The 25,611-nt window shown below is 38.2% G+C and overlaps 1 protein-coding gene across 4 annotated transcripts in view; it reads right to left on the minus strand.

Moving 5' to 3' along the window:
• The window catches only part of UBE2E3 (ubiquitin conjugating enzyme E2 E3), a 90,234-nt gene extending 70,489 nt beyond the window's left edge, over positions 1-19,745 (minus strand). The window contains exons 1-4 of one of the 4 annotated variants that reach the window (XM_060622071.2): positions 19,560-19,745; positions 19,123-19,154; positions 17,862-18,080; positions 16,002-16,052 (exon numbers count right to left, since the gene is read on the minus strand). In XM_060622071.2, coding sequence (XP_060478054.1) covers positions 16,002-16,052; positions 17,862-18,055 — 245 coding nt within the window. In that variant the 5' untranslated portion in view covers positions 18,056-18,080; positions 19,123-19,154; positions 19,560-19,745. Of the gene's footprint in view, positions 1-16,001; positions 16,053-17,861; positions 18,081-18,522; positions 18,545-18,711; positions 18,822-19,122; positions 19,155-19,559 lie in introns of those variants that run through there. The other 3 variants (XM_060622072.2, XM_060622070.2, XM_060622073.2) reach the window with 3 other exon arrangements.
• Positions 19,746-25,611: the final 5,866 nt, after the last annotated feature.

Here is a 25,611-nt window from a genome sequence, read left to right on the forward strand (position 1 = left end):
TTATTTAATTTCTATTAAATAACTTGCTCAAAATCTCAGTTACATTGTGGAGCTGGGACTTGAACTTATATCTGTCTAAGTCACTTGGAGTTCCTGGATATACTAAAAAGGACAAGGGCGCCTGGGAGGCAGTCAGTTGGAGCCCTGGATTGGGCTCTGTACCGGCTCTACATGCTGGGCTGGCCTTGCGGACCCTGCTTGGGATTCTCTGGTCTTTCTCACTCTCTGCCCCTCCTCCGCTCACGCTCTCCGTCTGTCTCTCTCTCTCTCAAAAAAAAAAAAAAAGTTCTACAATATAAAGGACATTTTGCGTGGGGAGTGGGTAGAGGTTCTACCTGTCTCCGCCTTCTCAGTATTTATACCTGTTCTTTTTCAAACTTTACATTATAGTCAGTTATTACAAAACTATAATGGGGGCATCCTTGGCTTTACTCCCCCCAAATTAAAAGAACTGTTCACAAGTATTTTCAATAAGCAGAAATTGGCTTTTTGCTAAAGGGAAGGAAGCATAATTTATTATTTTAAGGGAGAATACCTTTCTACTTCAATGTTTAAACTGGGAGTCAGTTAGAATATACCAAATAATGCACAGCACCACAAGTCATCAGAGAAACAAAATCCAAACCGCAATGAGATCCCACTTCACAACCACTAGGATGTGTATAGTCAAAAAACCAGAAGAGGTGTCTGACAGAATGTAAAGATATTGGAACCCTTCTACACTGTTGGTGGGAAACTAAAATGCTACAGCAGTTTGGCAGTTTCTCAAAAACTTAAACAGAGGCTTACATGGCAATTCCACTCCTAGAAATATACCCAAAGAACTGAAAACAGGTATTCAAACAAATGCTTGTAGACAAATGTTCGCGGCAGCACCATTCACAGTAGCCAAATGGTGGAAACGACCCAAATGTCCATAACTGATGAACAGGTAAAATATACCAAATGCTTTTATTTTGTATTCTAAATTTCAAAATGTTCAATAATTTTTCTTCTGCAGCCTATTGTAGTAATATGTCACAGGACTGGAAGCCACCACTCTGCACAGTCTTGTAACAAGCTCCCTTTGTTTGAGGAGTATAGCCTAATAAATGAATTCTACTTGTCTTCACTGTTGGTCTTAGATGAAATTGGACAATGGTCATTTTGGTAGTGTTGGGTCGTGCTTGAGGATTTAGATTATACCTGCCTCAAAACTGGCTTAAGGTAGTTTTTCATGTTTTCCTATGCTCTAGAATAAAAGATAAGAAAATGTCTACGACTTTAAAACATCTTATCCATAAATCTATAGAGAAAAGTATTTAACAAAAGTATAAAGAATTTTTTAAAGTCACTTTACAAATAAACTAATTCATGTTTTCAAATGACTCATCTTCTGTTAATTACCTGAAGATACTGCTGTTGAAGTATTTTATTTTCTTGTTTTTTAAACAGAACCATATGAGTGAGATTTAGAGATATCTCTGGAGTTATTAGCTCAGTCATCTTCTTCCAAAGTTGCATCTTACTAAGTTCTGATTTACTTCTGCTTTCAGCTGTTTGCACTAAAATTTCACGTCCTCAAGTCGTTACACACACACACACACACACACACACACACACACAGAGTCTTAATGTTTAGCACACTCCTCTACATACACTTTTGCCAATACTTTGGTATTATGACACCGGCATTTGAAGTATAGGGGATCTTAAGAAAATAGCTAGCCATTAAAATTAATTAAGAAATGCACATTTAAAATGTGCACATTCTTAAAATGCACATTCTCAGGCCACCCTTGGAACTACTAAATCAAAGTCTCTGCTCTGAATAATTGATGACAAGAATCTTTCTTCACCAAGCCAAACCAGAACAATGCCCTTGCCCAAGTATAGCATGACCCAATAATTTAGCATACTGACTTGGGGCATTACTGAAAGTGAAAAGAAATGCTATTAATAGTTCACCAAGAAAACAGATATAAGCCAGGATGTATGGTCAAAACAGGGTTCCCATAGTGTTCCAAACTTTGAGAATTTGGCTAGTTTCAGAACCACTTTCAACCAACAAGTTCATTAAAATTATTCTAAGATGTAATGCAAGAATATTACACTAAGAGCTGAAAATACACAGAAACCTGAGACCCATACTCAGGTCTGGTGCCCAGTTGGAAAGAAAGGGCAAATGACAACAGGTAGGAAGTAGCAGAGAATAAATAATAATACGTAGGCCTCTTAAAAGAGAGGCTTCACAAAATGCAGGACTTGAAATGGGCCTTCAAGGATCACTACTGCTCGGAGGATGAAAGCCAATCGAGGGGATGAGAGAAGATAAATAAAGACTGAAGAGCCTAGAAAACCCATGTCATGCCCAGAAGGTGGGAAACAGACCCACTGTCACTAGAGCACAGGGCTTTCATACAAAACAGAAGATAAAAATAAAGTGAGGAGCCAAATGCAGAAAAGGTTGATGGACAATCCCGGAGATTTCTGAGGAAATTCTGTAATCAAAAGGCCCTCTGACACAATGTGGCATGAGTACCCAGGGGAGATAAGAAGAGATTAAAAAGATACACTCGTGAAAAAAGAATAATACCACATGTAGGTGGAAATACTACACACTTAAAAAAGAGTAATTAGGAGAAGAAAGATTTCAGAAACAACAGAAAAGAAGTTGAAAAGTAAAGAGACATAGCAACGTGTGTACTGAAAACAACAACAAAGAAATTACAAATAAGTCTTATGAAGAAAACACTGACAGCTAAGATTACCAGAGGACATTTCTGAAATAAAACAGAAGAGGAAAAGCCAGATTACAAAACGATGAAAGAAACACAAAACAGAAAAGTGTAAAAGTGGCTGTATACACGGCTCAATAAAGATGAATGAGAGGCCAGAGAGTAGGTAATACAGAGAAAAGATGACAGAATTAAACAGGCTTTTAGATAATCTCTGAAAAACCGGAAAGATTAATAGAAAGAGATTAGAAATAAAAGAAACTGAAACATTCAGTTTGAGGCAATAGGCTAGCAGAAAAAATCCCATCAGGTAAGCAGGTTTTCCTGTAAATAAAATAAAATTCACTGAACAATAAAAACACCAAAAGAATATTAGAGACAAATATGTATTTGCAAGAGAGTGTGTTAATACATATGTTAAACTCAGGCACAAAGTTCAAATTTAGTATGAGAGTTCAGAGTTCCGGGGAGCTGTGAAAAGAAAAAGGGTAGAGGAAGAAAACTTCTACTATTTTTTACATAGAAGACAATTCCGGACTGAGCCACCCAGGTGCTCCTAGACCAGTAATTTGTAACTAGAAGTGATTAACCCCTTCCCCCCTCCTTAAGACATTTGGAAACGGGAGAAGGTGGTTTCTGGTGGCCATAACCCTAGAAGGGGCCCCACTAGCATTTAGTCAGAAGAATCCAAGGATGCTCAATGTCTTCCAAGGAAAAGCACAATCCAGCCCAAAATGCCAAGGGGGTCCCTGAGGAGAAACACTGTGAGTAGACAAGGAAGGCTGCTTATCCTGCATATTTTAGATTACAACAGGGTTGATTTTTAAATTCATTTCTTGTGATAAACTAATTTGATTCTAATAAAGGTCCTTGCATTCCAGCTTGATTTATTTTAATTCAGAACTTAAAAACAGACCTGTTGTTCTAATAAGGGTATTTCAGTCATTCTAACGTTAAGACTTACTAATTACCCATTAACAAATGATAAAGTGTGGCTAAGAGAATGTCACCATGTTTAACAATAGCTAAAATACGCATTCCGTTTTTTTGTTGTTTTTTTTTAATTTTTTTTAACGTTGATTTATTTTTGAGACAGAGAGAGACAGACCATGAACGGGGGAGGGTCAGAGAGTGGGAGACACAAAATCCGAAACAGGCTCCAGGCTCTGAGCTGTCAGCACAGAGCCAGACGCGGGACTCAAACTCACGGACCTCGAGATCATGACCTGAGCCGAAGTGGATGCTTAACTGAATGAGCCACCCAGGCGCCCCTGCATTCTGCTTTTGAAATAATATCTAGGGCAATGGTTAAGTTGAATCTATTTGCATTATTTTTTACCACCAAATATGTCCATGCAATTTTTATACACCCAAAGTTTCCTAAGGCACAGCAATTTAAGCTTAAGTTTACTTAAAATTAAGACAGTGTTTAAGGATTATAATGGCAATATACAGAAGTATTGCAATGATCTGGAACACAATAAATAATGAGTTCACAATGATTCTGAAAAGGATACTAGGAACACCAACTATTATTTTGAAAAAAACACTAAAAATAAACTAGTAAACGTAAACAAGGGAAAAAATTAAGCATTTACTCTACGTTCACTAGGTAACTTACCCCATTGGGTAAACAAAGAAATGATGTGGTAAGTTTCTCTTCAGAGATTTATTCCAATGGCTGCTAACATCACAACAAGAAAATCAGATCTTACAAATCTCCTGACAGAAAAGCACACTTATGAGGCAACTGTGTCAAAAAAATAAGAAAGAAAGAAAGAAAGAAAGAAAGATCGATCGATCAAACTTGAATTGGATCAAGCCTCTTAACCTAACTCAAGACCTGAAGTTAGAGCAAATACTGAACCCAAAGAAAGCTTTAAACTACACCATACAAATTCAGTAAGTAAAATCCAGACTCTCAGAAACCCCACCCAGTTCTTTCATTAAATTGCAAAAATAAGAGAATGAGAATTAAGTGAAAAGAGTCCCTATCTTTCAAAAATGCACAGTGCAATACTTGTCTTTTAAAAATGCATATGAAATGATGTCTGAGATTTGCTTCAATGTAATATGGGAGGGTAAAATGAATGGGATTATAGATGAAACAAGACTGGCCAAGGGTTGGGAACTACTGAAAACTGGGTGAAGGCTAGCTACATCGGGATTCATCATACCAGGGTGTTTACTTTCTTATGTGCTTAAAATTGTCCATAATGAAAAGTTAATTAAAAAAAACAAAAAACAAAAAAACAAAAAAAAACTAAGAAACCTCTTCAGGAAGGGAAAGCAATCATTTGCAATATGTTTATTCTAGGGTTTAAAAAATAAGAAAATGAATGCTTGGCATAGTCCTCTAACGGATAATGGGATAATAAGCATCTGGGAAGATAGAAATATCTTTTAAAATTGTGAACAGACACTGGTGTAAATAAAATAAAGAAAATGTAAAGGTATACTAATTAAAACTGTCACTCAATTCCACATGGAACACATGCATCTAAGTTCATGTTCAAACCCATCAAATGCCAGATTTTTCCTCACTGTGATAGCAGGTAAATTTACTACGAGCATATATATCACAAATCCAACAAATATTACCAATACCCTTAGAAACAAGTGTGTAACAAAAATAAAACCATAAAGCCAAGGCCTTATGGTGCCCTCTATATTTTGTTGTTGCTACTGTTTAAATTGAGAAGACTACAGAAAGCAATAGGAAGCCGTAAAAAATATGTAGCCACAATCTTCCAAGATCGATTCTCTTGGGGACCCTGAATAAATGGATTCTTGACCTACTAAAATTTAATGTGAAAAAATGATCCATTTGTAAAGGACCCATAAGATTGTAAATGGCAAAACGAACTACAAATAACCACTCTCAGAAAGGGAATGTATGTTGTTTATAAAAAGTGAGAGGCATGGATGTAAAGGGAGGATCATCATGATGATTTATAAGTAAAGGAAAATAAAATAAAAAGGTAACAAAATTCATGTTTCCCTAGGCCTTTCATTCAGACCAAAACATGTGGAGCTATACTCCCAAAAGCAATTTCAGACAAGAGATGTCTTTATTTTTCCCCAGACAAGCTAGAAGTTAAACAGAATGACAAAGTGTATTTGCTCTGGGACAGTGAAGCAGCGAAGAAACTTTGGAATGCTATAACTGGTCCAAATGCCTCCAAAGCAGGCAGGCTAAACCACAGACAATGAACACGGAAATACTGCAATTCCCTTCAGTTTTGTTTGTTGCAAATAACCATTAAATTAAAATAATTACTATATACACCGAGGATCAAGAGGGGACTGAAACTTTTTTAAATGTAATGATCCTAGAAATTTTGCCTTACTGCTATTATTTTTTAGGTTAATCATATCCTATGACCACCACATCCAAAACAGGTGTTATAAATAAGGTTATGCTGTTTATCCATATATATAAAACCAATGAAGTGTCAACAGAGAGAAATATGTCAAAACTTCAGAATTTAACTTTAATACTGCCTTTAGACAAAATGCAAGACAAAGAATGATACATGAAACTCATTAGTTTCATTAATCTAAAATGAACTATATAAACCTAGCAGGGCACCCTGAGAACATCAGGTCTATTTTATTTTACTAATTGGACCGGCTCCTTTTCTAAAAAGACTCATAAGGGAAAAGCAAATCCCCATACTATCTGGGAAAAATTTCTGTATAAATTCACAAATTTAGGAAAAACAGTGATTAAATGAACTATAAAAAGACAAAATTAAGAGGAATCTAATATGAAGCCAAAGTTGTTAAAAAGTGAGATCTAGTGCCAGTATTAAAAAATAGTAAGTGCACATGCTGCTGAGAAATCAGTATTAAAATTCTCCTAAAATCCTATATGATTCAGACTTTTCTCCATAAAGCCAGAAATTCTTATCTGCAGAGGGATATTTTTCCAACTTCAAAGCAATTCATAAACATGGACTGCTTCACAATACCCTAGAGAAAAAAGGAGAGGTAGATTTGAAGATATTCCTTTGCTCACAGGAAAGCCATACACAAAGAACTACATGGTAGAGAACAAAGATTTGCATTTTCCGTTATGATCATACTCAGTCCCTGACCTTCTTTCTTACAGGGGAAGAGAACAGGGCAGGATGACAACTGGGGGAGTGCTCCCTGAAAAGAAACTGCTTAAATGATTCAAAAAAAAAAAGGGTAAGAAGAGTCTAGTACCCCAAAGCCAAAGAAGGAAACTTTTTTTTTTTTAATGTTTGTTTATTTTGAGAGAGAGTGAACATGTAAGCAGGGAAGGGAGGAGAGAGAATCCCAAGCCAGGTTCTGGCTCCATGTTGTCAGAGAAGAGCCCGATGCCAGGCTCAATATCATGAACCACGGGATCATGACCTGAGCAGAAATCAAGAGTCAGATGCTTAACCAACTGAGCCACTCAGGCTCCCCAAGGAAATTCTTTTCTTCTCCAACTCATCATCTGAACCTTATTTGCCAGGTTCTAAACCCTACATGAAGTGTATTCTTGGATCCTTCAAGAAACTATGAATAAATGGGACACACTTCAACTAAGCATGCACCTACAGACCCACAATCAACTCGAATGTTTTTACCAAATTTCTCAAGCAGCACTGTACAAAAGCAAAAGTGCTTACTTTTATATCAAAAAGTAAACCCAGATTTTTGCCCTGCATCTATTATATATATGCACTACATATGTGACATGTAGCAATTTTCTCAACCATTCTAAGATTCAGTTTTGAAATCTTAACAAGAATGATTCTTTATAGGCTTCTTTTGGGAATTGAACAAGTTACTGTATTAGTAGGCACTATGCTATGGAATCCAGGACAGTGTCAGGCTGGATGCCCAATTATCTCCTCTTTTGAAGTGAGAATGAAAGCCATCTATTCTTGGAAGTATACATCCTTTGTGGCAGAAAAATTGATTTCTCATTGAATATCCATATGCTCCCCCCACATTTTCCAGCCCCCTTGCAGTTAGTTGAGGCCATGTGATTAATTCATGTCTTCCTTCCAGACCAGAGCACTTAAAAGCTGGCACATGACCCTCTAGCTCTTTGCCCGGACACATGTTTCAAATGACAGAGCCACAAGATGCAAGCAGCACAAATCAGGAGTCCACACATGGAAGAGCTACCCAGGAGAGCTCCTGAACCTACAGTGGACTTCATATGAGCAAGAGAAATAAACCTTTATATGTTTATGGTTATAAGCCGCCTAGGTTCGTGAACAAAGCAAAATTTAATATATCCTCTTATAGTCCAATTATACTCAAATGCTGCAGGACAAAATGCATACATAAAAAAGGCAAGTTCTCTGTTTAATATTAAAGGACATCTTGTTTTCAGTATAATTTTATATATTTAGAAAAAAGGAAAGGATTAAAAGATAATATTTAATAATAAACTGGAAAAGGAATCCAACATACACAAACAACTTAAAAAGAACTGATATTTATAGTTTCACCTTAAGGGGAAAGAATTCTAAAAATCAAGAGTCTAAATTTTTTTCTAGTTAAGCATACAAGTTATACAACATAAACAACAAAAAGCAATTATCCAAAAATAAAAAGTGAAAAACTAAAAACAACTATTAGGAAACAGGTAAGGAAAAGCAGACCAACTTTAAAACACTTTTTCACTGTAACTGGCTGTAGTCAATAGTCATTGTAATAGAGGTAGCATAGGACCACACAAGCTTGCCCACAATTCTGAAATCCCAAAGCCCTAAAAATCAAAGACTTTTAAAATAAGTTTGGAGAAAAATAATTTAGCAGCAACACCAAACATGAACTAACCTGAAACTATTTGTAGTTTCTACTTATCCCATTTAGTATAAATATTCATACATTTTTGGTGTAGAAATATGATGTGTTTGAAGATCCCACTGGGGATGTTACATAAGATACAGCAAACACATCATCATATTCCCTTTCTAAAATCTAAAATTTTCTGTACTCTGAAACACATCTGGCCCCAAGGGTTGGAAATAAAAGAATGTGGACTTAGAACAACAATAGAAGTGAATATTCTCTGTACTGTCTTAATGATGAAAATAAAAACCAAATCAAGAGCAATGGCTTTCTAACCTGTTTGTAATTCAATGTAAAACTGTATTTTGATGATTTTCCAAAGGTGTTTCTCCTTGATGCCTTGTACTTCAATATTTCTGGTAGAACACAGATACAACAGCCTAAAGCTAGATCATGCAGGGGTATAATTAACTGGTAGAAGACAGAAAAGAAATAAAAATACCGCCAAAAGCATTTCTGGCCTCAACAGACCATAATTTAGCAGGTGTTCAAGGTAGCCATTCCTGTGGTTTCACATAAAAAACACACACATGTCAAAAAATATACAATAAATGTAAACCACAGTACAGGAGGAGCAGAGGTAGAGCCATCAGCTCTAAGGAAGGTGCAGGACAATGTACTAAGCAGTCATTATTAATAAGACAAGAAAATGGTAAAAAGCAAACTATGCAACAACTCAGGAGGCAAGGTATCAGAATAAATGTCTACAGCAGGATTGCTCAACCTGAGCACTACTGACTTTTAGTCCAGATGATTCTTTGCTGTAGAGGGGTTGTTCTACACACTGTAGGACATTTAGCAGCATCTGTGACCTCTACTCACAAAGTATCAGTAGCAACTCCCTCTTCCCCCAGTTGTGAAAGCAAAAGTCTCCAGGCACTGCCAACTCTTCTTTAGGCTTTTTTTTTGGAGGGGGGCAGAGGACTGGCAGGGAGGAGTAGGGAGGCAAAATTTACCCCTAATTGAGAATCAAGGATCCAGAAGCAGAAGAAAGATTTGAAGTTTAAAGAGTTTCTTCTTCTAGAGGTGCCTGGGTGGCTCAGTCAGTTAAGCATTCGACTTCAGCTCAGGTCATGATCTCAAGGTTCACAAGTTCAAGTCCCGTGTGTGGCTCTAGGCTGACAGCTCAGAGCCTGGAGCCTGCTTCAGATTCTGTCTCCCTCTCTCTCTGTCCTTCCCCCACTCACGCTCTGTCTTTCTCTGTCTCTTAAAAATGAATAATAAAAAAAAAAACTTAAAAAAGGTTTCTTCTTCCAGATTCTAATAAAATGCCAAATACACTTCCCTGTCAAAAGAAGAAAAAAAAAAATCCTATTTCTCTAGATCTGTTAAGTGGTTTTATCGTATGTTTTTAATCTCAGTTTTGTAGGGACGATGAGAATGGCAGGATCAAACTCCCCATTCTCAATCTGAATGCCCCTGCACTCTAAACAAGAAAGAGTTGCTGATTTTCCCATAGCTAAACATATCCATCTGTTGTTACAGCAACTCTTTCAAGGAGGGAATGAGATACCAATTGGTTAGCTATAGAAAGAGACAACAATTGGCAGTAAACGTCCACACTGTTTTCACCTACTTTCTAACTATATTATCTGCTTTGAACATTGTATGTCCCTAATAAAAATGTGACCTTTTGGGGGAAGAATAGTGTTTTCAATCACGTCATTCTTTTGGAAAAAGTTTTTAGTCACAACAGCACTGGGTCTACCTGCTGCACTGACATATAAGAGAGAAAAAATTAGGCTTACTATGATTATCAATTTCCTTTTATAAAAGAAGCAGTAGCTAAATGCCTTTGAATGATATTAAAAATTCTAACTATGAAAAAAAGTAAAGAGTATGTGGGATTTTTAATTGATTTTCTCCAAAGTCACTATTTTGCCTGAAAGTTCTATTCCTGGTAGTCTGACAGATTTCGATTATCTACTAATTTAACAAATCTTCACATGCAAAACACTGTGTAAAGCAAGAGTTACAGAAACGTGTAAGACCATCCTCCTTTCAAAGGAACACTTACTCTTACAGAAGGTAGACAAGCAAATAATCACAGTATATAGCATTAACATACTATAGTATTTCACCTATGCTGGTTAGTATGGGCTTCAAGAAACATAAAACATCACTTAAAATTATCAGTAATGCCCAAGTCTCCAAAAAATCCTCATGATTTTTGAGAAACTTAACTAATAAATAATATCCACAGTGGGGTGGATAATAATGACCCCAGTGGGGTGGTAAGGAAAACACCTTCAATCAGAGTAGCTGTGTATTTATCTGTTTTAGAAATCAAGCTTCCAAATAAGATTTAACTTTTATTAAAAAAAAAAAAAAGGGAGTTCTAGGATTGTTTTTGAAGAGTTGAAAATAAAAGGAATTAACTGGATAAATGGGATACAACTTTGTTTTATAAAATAGGGAATCTTTACCTAGCACACACTAAAATCAACAATAACAAAAATCAAATGTATAAGTAAACAAGAAAAAAAGCTATCTATATGTGGGGGCTTTAAAATCAAGTGGTGTGTAAGCAAACAACTAAGCTATAGATACCACGTGTTATTTTTATTATTACCTGCCTTCATATACCAATTACAAAAAGCTTCCAAAGCCACAGACAAGGAAAAAAAATTGCTGTTTAGGTAACTGGTAAACTACATCAATTCAGAATCTAATTTTCCAAATATTGATATAATTTCATTCTCACTTCAACTGTAAATTTTAATAACAATATTTAAAAGAGAAAAAATAACTAACATCCTTATTTTAAAATTTTTCATTACAATTTACTACAGAGACAGAGCATTCTCTATGAATTATCATTAACTTTATGTATATTCCTTTAAATGGGATACACTATTTCCTCATCTTTGCCCAGTATTCTTAGGTTTTCTTTTTTACTTAAGTTCCAAGGAACTCCTTTTAGTTATATACATATAAAATTTTGCTTATGTGTTCTCAAATAAATAGCTGTTAAATTGATTAAAATAAAATTACTCCTATAGTAGGATGTTGATGCACTGGAAAGAATGCTAGCCAAGAATGAGGGCATGTGGCTAAACTGCCTCTTTCCCTTTAATCATTCTGTGGCCACTTTACTGACCCAATTTACACCATTACCAAACTTTAAAACATATTAACATTTAATCCTCACAATAAACCTATGGGAGGGGGGATTATTTTAATCTCTGTTTTACATTTAAGAAAACTGAAAGAGAGGGGCGCCTGCGCAGCTCACAGTCAGTTAAGCGGCCGACCTCGGCTCAGGTCATGATCTCACCACAGCTTTCGAGTCCCACATTGGGCTCTGTGCTGACAGCTCAGAGCCTGGAGCCTGCTTCAATTCTGTGTCTTCCTCTCTCTCTGCCCTTACCCTGCTTGTGCTGTCTCTCATTAATGAATAAATGTTAAAAAAATTTTTTTAAAGAAAAAAAGAAAACTGAAAGACAGAAATACATCCTAAGTGATCTAAGATAACACAGCTAATAAGAGGCAGAGCAGGGACCGGACCCAAACCAATGCTTTAGAAACCTTAATATACAAACAATTCCCCTGGGAATCCTGCTGAAATTCAGTTTTTGGCTCAGTACTTCTGCAGTGGGGGAGGCAAGATTCTGCATTTCTGACAATCTTACCTGTGATGCAGACAGTGCTGATCAGAAGATTCACCCTATGGGTGGCAAAGTTCTAAGCTACCCTAGAAAATGGTGGCAAGTGGTGGTAACCCTCAAAAGGAGGTAGAGTTCACCCACCATTAGACAATGTAAGGCACAAGAGTAAATCAGGGGTTGCCAACTTCTGGTTTAGAACTTAACTGCTTCTTTTATTAATTTTGTTTTTAAAAGAAGGATGTTAGCAAAATTACAAGTACTATAGTACTTTTCAGGTTTTGCAAGTGAACACATTATAATAAATACTTGCTACTATTACACCTCCCTCCAAATAAGGCTTTTCCCACATCTAAAAACTATTACAAATGGCCCTGATATCTACCTTTAACACAGATTCAATCTGAACATATTAAAGAATATTTTAAGAGCATACATTTGTGCTTTCTCATAAATGGAAAGAATTAGAGGTGGAGTTAAAAATCCAGCAACTTCCTAAACTTCTGCCACTTGTAAAAGGGGTTACTGTGATCAGACAAGGGCACTCCCTGGGAAACAGATGGAACGTAAACGTCTTAAGAGCACACTACTCAACAATTCTAGTTAATCACTTTCTCCAAAAACAGGAAAATGCCCAAACACAACCTCCCTCCGTTCTCACTGACGTATCAACTATGTATACCATAATCTAGAATATAGTATGCAAACAATATAAACTAAAGCCACTATATAAATATTATATCCCTATGTTTTGAATGCTCTGGCCTAAGGCACTCCAACACCTAAAAACCGAAATGCCATCAAATCATTGGAAATAACATTTTATCAAACTTTTATACCATTAGGAAAAGAAATATCGTTACTATCGAAATATATTCAAATATGTTTAAAGCCACACACTTAATTCAACAGTTAAGTCTATCCTAAGATCACCTATGGTGTACACATGTTAGACACAGCTATATACTAAGGGAATATATAACATAACAAAAAAAATATTTTATAAATAAAACACAGGAAGGGAGGAAGGGATCTAAGAGAAATCTTAGTCTCATTGGAGTAATTTTGGTTTTGCTGAGTTTTCTTGTATTTCAATCAACTTTTTCCTGAATGTACACAAATATACTTTACATTTCTTCCCTGAGGAAAAATTAAATCCGTCAAATACTGACAAGCTTGTAAAAATTATTTTCGAAACCATAATGGAATTCTGATTAATTAACTACACATGAAAGTCCAACATCAAAGTCAGAAAAGTATTAGGTTTCATAGATTTCAGGCAATATGAATTCACACATTTTAGAATTTAATATAGAATCCCACTTTTAACTATAACAGAAATTAATAAATTTAACCTGTACAATCACTATAAAGCTAAAATTCTCACCCATGCACCTGTGAAGTACAAGAACACCACAATCTGTCACATATCAGACGTGAAGATACAAATACAATACAAATTCAGACTTAGCTGTCAAAATCCTGAAATGCCTCCACTAAACACTCAATATTTCATTTTTTTTTTTTGTTTGTTTGTTTTTTTTAAACACTCAATATTTCAAATTCCTGCTCAAGGACAGGACTAGATCATATTCCACCCCCCAAAAAGCTGAAGACACTTAAAATAAAAGACACAAAAGGATCTATTTTGCACATCGGCCACCTGAATAAGAACGTCCCCAAACTAGTAAGACACAACTTCTGCCAGTTCCCAGTTACGACTCATCATTTTCTGTTTGCTTTCTCTTTAGTCACACAGCCACAAATAAACTCATATATTAAAGAACTAGAGAACTGAAATATATAATTTGCATACTTTACAACCATCCCAAGTTGTGACAAGGGAAAGTGTGGATGATGTATTCCAGGTTATTGTTTGCAAGCCCACACGTTTGTTCGCTATTTCACTGATCACTAAAGGTGAAGCATTTCATGGAAACAACATATGGTATATAGAGAGAAAAATAAACGAGTTAAACTTTCTGCCTCCTAGAAACATTCTACTTCCTCTAAAATAATCCTCAGTGACCTTGTGGAACCATTCCCGGGTTAAACATGTAAAGCATACTTCTTCAGCAACTGCAACATTACACTACTGCTCCAAGGGCATTCAACACATTCTCTACTGGGTTCTCTAGACTTAGGCACGAATGCTAGTTTGTGAAACCTTTAAAAATGTTTGACATTACATGCAATTTTAAAACATTTAAGAGTTCTGAATTGATAGATCTTTGTATCTTTTATAATGAGAAATATTAGAACACCCTCTGCAAGTTAAGTAATTCTTCAGAGAGCAAATTTAACTTGACCTCGCTAAATGGCTACAGATTTGACAAACCACTGAGAAAGGTGGAAGGATTTATTTATTCTCTAAAGCAGCACTGTTCCATAGAAATATAATGCATGCCACATACATAATTTTAAATTTTCTAACCACATTAAAATGGTAAAAAAGTAAAATTTTAAAACATTCCATAAAACTTATCATATCCAACATATTATCATTTAAGCACGTAACAGATACTTTTAAAACCCAGTAAGGTATTTTACATTCTCTTCTTCATACAAAGTTTTCCAAAATTCGATGTGTGTTTTACACTTACAGCACATCTCATGTTGGACAACAATTAAAGCGGTCACTAGCCACAAGTGGCTAGTGGCTGCATTACTGGACAGCACAGCTCTTAATACTTTGAGATCTGACGTACCACTACCTGTTTAAAATTAGTTTACATTCATGTTTACCTTTTGAGCTGACATAGCTGATTACAAATATGAGCAAAACTGTTAATTCACTGAATAAATCAGAAGATCATCTTATCTAAGGATCTGGTTAATACACACAAGAGGCAACTGAATTATACCAAATTATATCTCAAGTAGACTTCGGAGATAGGTCAGATCATCTCAAGTGAACACAACTTGTAACAAAAATATAGGTAAGACAAGAAAACATTTTCATATCAGACCATAACACTGCCTGATTTCTAGCTGCCACTCTCACCCTGGAGCACATATCTCTATGCAAATTATCTACACAACTGTCCTTTCTAACTCTGATATATTTTGGAAGCCATATAGTCACTGGTGAAAAACAAAGCACTAGGTAAGACAAACTGAAAAAACGTTTAACGAAAAAAATTATCAACCAGTCACTTTTAATGCACCATATGCCAACTGACAATCTTAAATTATCCTACAGGAGTTTCACTGAAATGAGTTCTTCCTACAAATTCCAATTCATATACTGCTTTTCACACATGTATTTCAAGGACCAAAATTACCAAGAATTTTCCCAAGTAATTAAGACATTCGGTTAAAATGTAAATAATTCCAACAATGCATTCTCCAGAAAATAACTAGAAGCATTAGCTTAGCACATAAAATTTGTCCTTAAGGCACATTACTGAATAAATCAAACAGAAACTATACCCTTGTTTACTGCATTTACATTTTGTAACACCACATTCAGCAATTTCTAAATTTGGAAGGTCAGTTCAGATTGCACACAAGCAGTAACTTTAAAGCTTAGCAAAATTTTCGAAGTTTCTGCAATATAGTTCTGAATAAACACTCTACAGCAATGTTACAACAGAACAAAATCAGCACCATTCACACTAATCTCAGTAAGAAGCACAAAATCAGTATATTCATAAATTCCAAATGTATGATACATGCTAAAGAGTATTTTCCCCCAAACTTGTTTAATTCACCTTAGACAATTTTTGTTTCATGCACTTGCAAAGCTGAGAAGAAGCAAACGTAGCTTCTTCTGCAGCACACATATCCCAAGCCGATACATTAATCTCTTGTTATTTTTGCACATTTTGAAATCAAAACAAAATTTGTTTCTTACCTGCAGTTAGGAGGAGGATCGAGAGTTATTTCAGCTAGCTCCTTCTGAATTCTGTTAGTGAAATGAGAACAGACAAAAAGGATTTGAGATAGTCTACAGAATAACCGGGGAATTACACTGCCCTCTACCACCATGCAGTTAAATGCAAGGCTCGCTTTGCCTTCAGTAATGCTAACATGGCTGCTTCCTCTTTGTTCTCAGAGGCATAACCCAAATCCCTTAACAGAAACTTTGCAGCTTTTTTTCTCACTTGCTACTGTAAATAAGTATGACATTCACACCAGATCTTAGAAATAGTCCTCTACTAGTACTCAATAAAGGCTATAAAATCTATTTTAAAACACTTTTTACCAAAGAAATTCTCTTTTCAAGCTTATATGCAAATGAGACAAGAAGGGAGGAGGGAAAGCACTAGAATTTTTGACAATGACTTTAAGTCACTTTTACAGAGGTAAGAATTAGCAAGCTATTACATGAGCACAGTAACAGTTTTGACAATATTTTGTGTCAAAAAAAAGTTTAAAATTTACAAACATCTTGACCAGTGAAAAACTTCTAAAGGACTCTGACCTTACTTAACCAATTCTGTTTTCCCTAATCTTAAGTACAGCACTAAAATTGAATACATTTGGGGGAAAAGAAATAATAAGATATATAGCCTGGAGTTAAGAGGAGGGGGAAAACAGTTCTCTGATTTTATTCAAATGTAAAATGCTTTCAAAACTTAAGATGTGTATTATATGTCCCTCAACAGGATTACAGCAAATTGAGGATTCTAAATTATTTAAAAGACTATTATTTAATAAAATATTCTCAAGTTATTAATACTTGATTATTGATATAGCAGAGGTGAAAACCCACAGAAAAATAAGAGTTCTTCTAAATCACTTGGAGAACTCAATATTTGAACAGGTTTTATACTTCTTTTTCCTTTCGTTGTGATCAATAAAAATCAACAAAACGTCAATACTGGCTAATGCTACAAACATTTATGACGTATAACTAATAGAATGCATGGATATTCCCCTCCCTATTGCTACCAATGGAGTCCCATTGACATAATCTTTTTTTTGCCATCAAAGATAATATAAACCAACAGGAAACAAATGACCTTTCAAATATACCCAACAAAATGTTTCTTCTGCTGTTGAGTAATAACATGTCAAGCATATCCACAAGTTTTAGAGTGAAGAGTCACCAGCACAATGAAAGTTTTCAATAGCCAACTGCCACCCAAAATTGTAAATGGCTATGTTTCAGTTTTATTTACACTCACAATAATATAGAGGCATAACCATAAGTTAACTACAAAAAGTAATAACCTGGGATGCAATGACTTAGTCACATTTGTAAAACTGAAAGCAAATTGGGAGCACAATTTTAAATCTGCTCTCAAATGTTGTTAAGGCCTTGAATTTACAAATTTTCTAGCAACCATAATTATTTCTAATCATTAAGTTTCATGAAGAGAGGCGCTGCTGATCTCTAGAAGTGTCAATTTCAATGAAGAAGAGTATGACTCATAAAAAGGAACATCCTCAATGTACCAGCTAATTTGGGCTCACCAAATTTTCCTTGCCAACTCCTCAAACAATCTGTCAAAACGCTGGTCCAATCTCTACTCAAGGACACTTCTTTACTGAAGTTACCAAAGTAGAGAGTAAGTTTGCTGAAAAGTACAATTACAATTCTAGGCAGGTGGCTTATATGCCACCTAAAGAATGACAACTCATTTGAGTGCAAATAAAAGTGATCACGAAGTAAGTATTTTTGAACTGCTGCTACTGATGTAAAACCAACAAAAGCGTCCAACCATTTGGAAGACAACCTGATAATGTGCTTAATCCTTTTACACATTACCTTTTAGCACTAGTGGATAACTTAGCAGTGGTTTTGCTAGAGAGTTTGGTGTTTTTCTTCTGCTGGGTGGCAGAAGGTTTTCTTTCTTCTTGTTCTTCAGGCTCTGGAGCGGCTGGGTCTCGCTGGTCCGCATCTGAACTACCACTGCTGGTGCTGGGGCTCTCATCATCGGACCTTTGCCTATCACTGGACATCTTGGTGAAGTTATTTCTTGGAAAACTTTTAAAGAGAAAAGAAGGAGAGAAGGGAAATGTTAAGTCCAAGAAATAGACCAGGAGCATTTTCTTCTCTCAATATTCACCTAAAATTGTCATTTTAATATAAACACTTCAAAGTGCTCACACTTATCTCATCACACAGCAAGGTTACAGGGGAGGTGATGTGTCTCACAACGCCAGCGTTCAAGGATTTACCGAACTCAAGTTAGAAAACCCACTCACATTTTTTTCCATCCCTTGGACAATCTATCAATTGTCTACTTTCTCAGAAGGCATGAAGCAGATTTGCCAGGGAACTTAGGCAACGAGCATTAATAACATATGACACACTGTAAATAACAGATCTCGCTGAAAAATGTTAAAAAGTCACTAATAACGTCTAAATATTTACACACTGACATTGGTCAAAGCTACCAAATTCCCTTTCCGAGAGGAAAACATACCCTGTTAATCGCCCATATGCTTATTTAAGGTGGCGATTCCTTCTCTGTGCACGTAAGCCTTTAAATACAACACTTAGGAATTTAAAAATCAACTAACAAGCTGCTCTAGCCGTTTCCACGGCCAGCAGCGAAGATTCATCCGGCCAAGACCGAGCTGCCACCCTGGGAAAAGCAGAATCCAAACTGCACCTTCTGCAAAGCTCCCAATGCCATCAAGGTTCCTCGCTCAATTTTTACATCACGCACCGACATTTTGTCCAAAATAACGAAAAAAAAATCAGAGGCAAAACAAACAAACAAAGCCCCAAGAAGTGCAACAAATTTCCGCGCCCGCGGAGGCGAGCCGCGGCCGGCGGCGGCGGCCACGCAGCTCCGCGGCCCTTTGTGGGGAGGGCCGCGCGGGGGCCGCGGGCAGCGCTCGCCGCGCCGGGCGCCAAGTGATGCGAGCAGCCCGGCCGGCCCCGCCGCGGCTCGCGGACACCGGCGGCGCGGGCGCCCGGCGCGAACAAAGCTGCCCGCCCCCGCCCCCTCCCCCACCGCCGCCGCCGCCGCCGCCGCCCCGGCCGCCCCCCACGCGGCCCCCCGGCCCCGCCGCCTTACCTCGGCCGCCCGCCCGGCCCGCTCGCACGCCGCTACGGTGTGGGGGAGGGAGAGAGAAAAAAACCCTTCCTTAAGGAAATGGAGGCAGCTGGGGGGGGGGAAAGGGGGGGGAGGGAAAAAAAGAAGCCGAGGAGGCTCTGGCCGGGGAGTGTGGAACATTGAAAGTCGGAGGGGGTTGTGCAGTGCCGGGCTCCGGCCGGAGGGTGGCGCCGCCCAGCGCCTTCGGAAAAAAGGGGGGGGGGGTAGGAGCTCGGCTGGGCGAGGGCGCGAGCTCCCGGCGAGGCGGAGGGGACGCGGGAGACCCCCGCGCGCTGTGGCCTCGCGCCGCCGCCGCCCGGCTCGGCTCCTCCCGGCCGCGCAGTCAGCAAGTTCCGAGGCGAGCGCGGGGGGGGGGGGGAGGGGCGGGCGCGGCGGCGGCGCGCGTGCTCGCTGCTTGCCTGGCGGAGGGACGCGCGCCCCCGACGCCCGGCGGGCGCGAGCTCTTCCTGCGCGCTCCCGCGCGCTCTCTCCGCGCCTCCCTTCACCCGGGGGGCGCACGCGTCCGCCCGCGCGCGGCCAGGACAAAGAGCGCGGCGGGGACCCAGCGGGCTGGCCCCTGCCGCCCTTGGCCGTGGAGCCCGTGCCGGAGAGGGCGGGGGCGCGGGCGCCGTCTCGCGGGGCCGCTGTGCCGCGGGGTGGCTTCCGGCCTGAGCCCGCCTCCGGAGCGAGGCTGCCCATTGGGCTACCCGCCCCGCAGGCTGGGGCCGGGTTGCCTTAGGGGCAGGCAGGCTGAGGTCATCCCCAGGACTGGCCACATCCCCTCTGCCTGCGCTGGGACCGGCGTGGACCTCGAGGCCCCTACGCTTGGAGAAGGGCCCTGGACGCGTGGTCGGGAGTCCCCCTCTGCCCTGGAAGCCTGGAAACTAATGGGTGTCGTTGACGAGGCTAGGCACGCCCGCGGAGGAAAACTGCCTCTTGCCCCCTGGGAGCCAAAGGGGCAAGATGAGGTCTAGGGCATTGAAGGAGGAAAAAAGGATTTAGAGATTAGGGGACCAATCTCTGCTTCTCTTTGGCCCTCAGCCTACCAAAGGCAACAGTCCTTCGGATTGCTTTAAAAATTTTAAAATCCAAAATCCATTATTTTAAATGTCCTGCTCCAGATTTTTTAAAGTGAAGAAAGGGAGTTGGGGGGGGGGGGGGCGGGGGCTCAAACCTGACTTTCCTGCGGGGCTATTCTGATGTGCATGCTAGACAACAGTTCTGGAAAAAGAATCCCTGGATGATACTGGGTCAGAACATCCACACAAAAAAACTTCAGATGGGGATAATGAAGGTTAGTTTTGTTCTACCATTCTCTTTTACAGTGTCCAGGTGGACGCTGCAGTTTTTGCCCCAGGCATAAGGTAGCCAGAAGTACAAAAACTTCCTGTTTGCAGCCCAGATCTCCTCCAGCTACTGAGAAGTTGCTCCAGTGATGGAGCCCCAGAGGAATTTGTGGATTTCTCTCCCACAAGTGTCCAGGGGCAGGGGTGCTGGGAGAATGTGGAGTTCACAGAGGGGGTGAGAATGGCAGTCATAACAGATGAACCAGACTAAAAAGAAAAAAAAGGAAATAAAAAAAGACTAAATGAGCCAACATATTTACTTATTTTTCCTCCAAACAGAAAAGTTTTGGTAAAGGGTTGCTTACAACTCTGAAGAGTAAGTTAAATTTCTGTAATTTTCCAAACACAGAGCCATTCAGTGAGCTTTATGGAGAGCTGTGCCACTAGGTGCTGGACACAAAATCCACTCATTCAAATGCTGTGTGAGACTAAAGCCAGTTCTCTCTGTTCTGTGCCAGAAGCTCCCAGTCCAGAAAGGGAACAGATCATTAAAGTTCCCAGGTTGATAAGGAAGAAGGATACTCTGGTCAGAATGAACAGCATGTCTCAAGAAATGATAAAAAGTATGGTGTGTGTGTTGACAAGCATTTTGATTTGAGTGGATCAAAGGGTGCTTGTGGAAAGAGCTTGTTAGTGTAAATATAGACAGAAGGTACCCCCCAACTTTTATACTGATGCTACAGGACAAGCCAGCCAATTTGGAGTTTGGGCTTTGTTTGGAATGGGGAGCTATGAAAGAAAAGATATTTGGGGACGCCTGGGTGGCCCAGTCGTTAAGCGCCCGACTTTGGCTCAGATCTCAGGTCACGATCTCCTGGTTTGTGAGTCCCCAGTCCCATGTCGGGCTCTGTGCTAACAGCTCAGAGCCTGGAGCCTGCTTTGGGTCCTGTGTCTCCCTCTCTCTCTCTCTGCCCCTCCTCCATTCTTTCGCGCGCTCTCTCTCTCTCTCTCTCTCAAAAATAAACGTTTAAAAAAATTTTTTTAAAGAAAGAAAAACTGTTTGTAAAAGTGGATTCTTTTAGAAAATATGTATCACAGAAATAGCCTGAAGGTCCAAAGGCCCATTGCTGATAGGATTTGGGTGGAGCTAAGAGATTGGGAGATAAAGATATTTAGTTGTGTTTTGGTGGCATCTATTTGGGGCTGAAAAGCTAGAGAACTGGATTCTAATCTCATTCTACCAGGTTTATGTGACCTCTGGTAAGTTACCTGTTCTAACGTAATTTTTCTCATGTAAAAGAAGCTTGTAGTTTGCAAAGTTTCTAAGTACTCTCTTGCTTAACAACTCCATGGTTCTGGGGCACCTGGGTGGCTCAGGCCGTTAAGTGTCTGACTCTTGATTTCTGCTTAGGCCATGGCCTCACAGTTGGTGGGTTTGAGCCCTGCAGGGGGCTCTGCGCTAACCATGCAGAGCATTCTTGGGATTCTCTCTCTCTCTCTCAAAAAATAAATAAACTTTAAAAAAAAATTTGTTTTGAATTCCATGATTCCTCAATGTGTTTGAAGTCATGAAGTTCCACTCCACTTTCACTCAACAGAATATGGTACTTAGGAACTACCAGATACTGGGAAATTGGAATGAAACATGGGCACTGCTCTTATGGAGCCCAGTACGTAGTGGGAGAGTCGGAAATGTAGTCTATGGAGCCCATTAAAGGAGTTAACAGAATTAGTAGAGTGTTACTATCAATTAATGGGTAATGGAATTATTAATTCAGCCTGGGGTTATAAATCTTGGGTGGGTCAAAAGAGGTAACAGTGAACTGGGCCTGAAGGAATGAATGGATGATAATATAGATAATGCTCTGGGCAAAGTAACTGGGACGTAATAGATGTTCAATAAGTATTATTTACCATATTGTTAAAGTCACCATAAAGAGAATGAATGGCTCCTTAACGTTACGGAGAGTAGTGGTCTGCCCCCAAACTATTAGGTACCCAGTTGCCTTTATTCACCAGACTAAATGACTAAACGTGTCATTCAAGTGATTCTTTCCAGCTCACAGTTCTGCAAGGTAAGATAGCAACTTGTAAATTATGAATTGTTTCTAACATACAGTTCTTCCTCACAAGACACCTTTGTTTGTAATTATTTTATCTGCTTCTTGTATTTGCCATGTCTACCCTTGAAATTAGGGATCGTGTTTTATAGGCACTCCTGAGGGCATATAAATTTGACCTAATGCAAATTATTCCATAAAGTATGTAATAAAAATTGTCCCATATGACCCCTCAAAACAGTACCATGAAGCAGACACCAGCTACTACAAGAGGATTGTTTCCTCTCAGTCTGCTGTTTTTCTCTTGTTGGTATGGGGCCCTGCCAACTTCTTACTCACAACCCTGAGAGAGGTAGAGGTAAGAAGATACCAAATCCAATGGCAACAGATATTGCCATAATAACCTTCTCTTTTTGTGACCAAAAGGGACCTGGCATTATAAGGGCACAAAAGGCAGGCCCCAGAATCCTTTAGTTTAGGAGATGCTCTCTCTTGAACCTTTCCATGAGCCTCAGTGTTATATGTGTACATAAGTATATGTGTGTGTAACTAAGAATTTTACAGGAATATATCATTTGCATCACCTAAGCAGTTTCTGAATTGATGACTTGTATAAGCTTTGGTGAGGCTAACTGATCTTTTTCAATCACACAGCACGGCCAGCAGTGTACCTCACAACATAATGGAGATAGGATAAAACTAAATTCATTTTGTTGTGTTCAGAATGCTTTTGTTCGTTTCTTTCCACTCCATATCCCTTCATTTTACCCCTTTCTTTTTCTCAGGCTGTTTCAGAGCCTACCCAGGTACTTGTATCCTTTTGTCCTCTGACTATAATTTTTTTTTTTCTTTCTATCCATACAAATGGATTGGTTTACAGGGAAGTCATTTCTTGGCCCAGACTTAGTTTCAGAAGCCATGTTTGTTTGCCATTGTGAGTCTCAGTGGCTCTGGCCCTCCAGGATCCAATACTCTGCTTGACATCTGTGCGCTCTGTCCATTGCATCATGGATGGAAAGCCTGCGGTGTGCTAGACCCGAGGTTGGGCCCTGGAAATGGAAAGGTGTTTACACCTTCCTTGGACTCCAAGGACTTCAGGGCCCAAAACCTCAGTGATCATTTCCTGCTTTTCTCCTTTGAGAGAACTCTGACGGAGGGTAAATGCCAAAAAGGCTCATGTCTTTATTCCCTAAAGAGCTCATACACATGAAAATAAAATATAAGCATGTTAAATAGAACCAAAGCATGATCCGAAAAATTTTCAAAGAACTACATTTATTTAACCTTATTAAAAAAACAAACAAACTCAAATCTTGCTAGTTATCAAAAAGGGAAAATTAAAAAATAATCAACAAAAACAATTTTAGTGATATAATCAATTGCAAATTGGTAAAAAAATAAAAATTTAAAAAAGTTCCCTTTGTCCATTTCCAGTGGTAATGAAAGTTAGTACTAACCTTTTGAAAAGCAATCTGGAAGTTTGTGTCAAGAACCTTATATGTGTTCATATCCTTTAACCAACTTGCTCCATTTGAAGAAATGTATCTTAAGGAAACATTGTAAATGTGGAAAAAATAACATTAAAAAATTGGAAAAGTCCAATTCTAGGAAAATGATTACTTAAACTGATTCGCATGACATAATGAAATTTGCAGTTATTAAAATAAGATATATGAAGAGTATGCAAAATACAAAAATAAATTATGATACAATGTTAATGAGGGCAGGAGTTGTCTATTTTGTGAGGTCAGAGCCTGACTCGATGCCTATTAAGGTATCTGGGACAAAGTAAGTGCATAATAAATACCTATCAAATACATTTGTACCACATCTTTACAACTAGCAAGGCAAAACTATCTGAAAGAAATACTCTGCAAAAGGTTAACTGTGATTATATTTTAGAGTAACTATGAATAACTTTTTTCATTCTATATTATTTTTCTAATTATTTGTAAATAAGCAGGTACTACTTTCATAATAAAAAAAAGATACGAATAATTGTGGATGCATATATTTGGTGAAAATCCTGTTTGAACAGTTTTTTTAATATTTTTATGAACAGTTTTTTAAATTGTTATTTATAAGCAAAAAGAAATGAAAATTCAAGCAGACTGTTTTACAATTTGTCAAAATTTTCATACATGCACCAAGTTGAAACAACGAAATAGACACAATAGTTTGCACTATAAGGTTATATAAATCACATTTATAAATCACATTTATAAATAATGTGATTAATATAATCACATATAATTCTGTATAGGCTTATAAAATTATCAACTCAGTATAGACAGTTAAAGAACATGTTAGAAATTCGAAGTTATTCATAACAATACGTTGCCTTAAAAACACACCAAAAAAGCCACTAAGAAATGTCTATTAAAGTGAGGCACTACATTCTTGTCCACAAAATTTGCAAATCTAGAAATTCTATGATGTCAAATACCTGTGAGAATATTATGAGAAGAGCACTTTCCTATATTGTTGGTGGCATTGTAAATTGATACAACCTTTTTTTGGAAAGCAATTTGGCAATGTATTTCAAGAGTCATAAAAATGTTCATACCCTTTAACCTAGTAATTCTACTTCTGGGAATCTATCCTAAGGAAATAATCCAAAATATTAAAAAATGCCATATGCCTGACAATGTTTATCCCAGTGTAATTTATACTATATAAAAATGGAAACCACTCAAACTGTCCAACGTAAGGCTATGCTTTAGTAAATTATGGTCCATTCACTCAATGGAATATACATGAATATAAAATAGTGAGCACTGTATCATTTTTAGCGTCATATCCTTTTCGTGCTAATCCTTTTCTATGAGATCAGCTCATGTCCTGGTTAGTTAATAAGACTAACAAAAGATGTTGTGCATCAACTTTTTAACTGATGTTTTTGCTTAACATTATGTCACTTAAATTTTTCTGAGATGCTTTACAGTATCTCAAGTGTAAAATCAATTTAAGTGTATGCTTTATGCTTCAGAAAACAAAATGTGCAATATGATTGTCTGGAAAATGTATAAAAGAGATTTGGAAGAAATATGCAAACAATCATTTTGGGTTTAAGGGCCTGTTTACTTGTGATTCTGGCTACTTTTTTTTATATTATACAAGTGGTT

The sequence above is a fragment of the Panthera onca genome, chromosome C1 (assembly GCF_046562875.1).
Source record: "Panthera onca isolate mPanOnc1 chromosome C1, mPanOnc1 haplotype 2, whole genome shotgun sequence".
NCBI classification, from domain to species: domain Eukaryota; kingdom Metazoa; phylum Chordata; class Mammalia; order Carnivora; family Felidae; genus Panthera; species Panthera onca.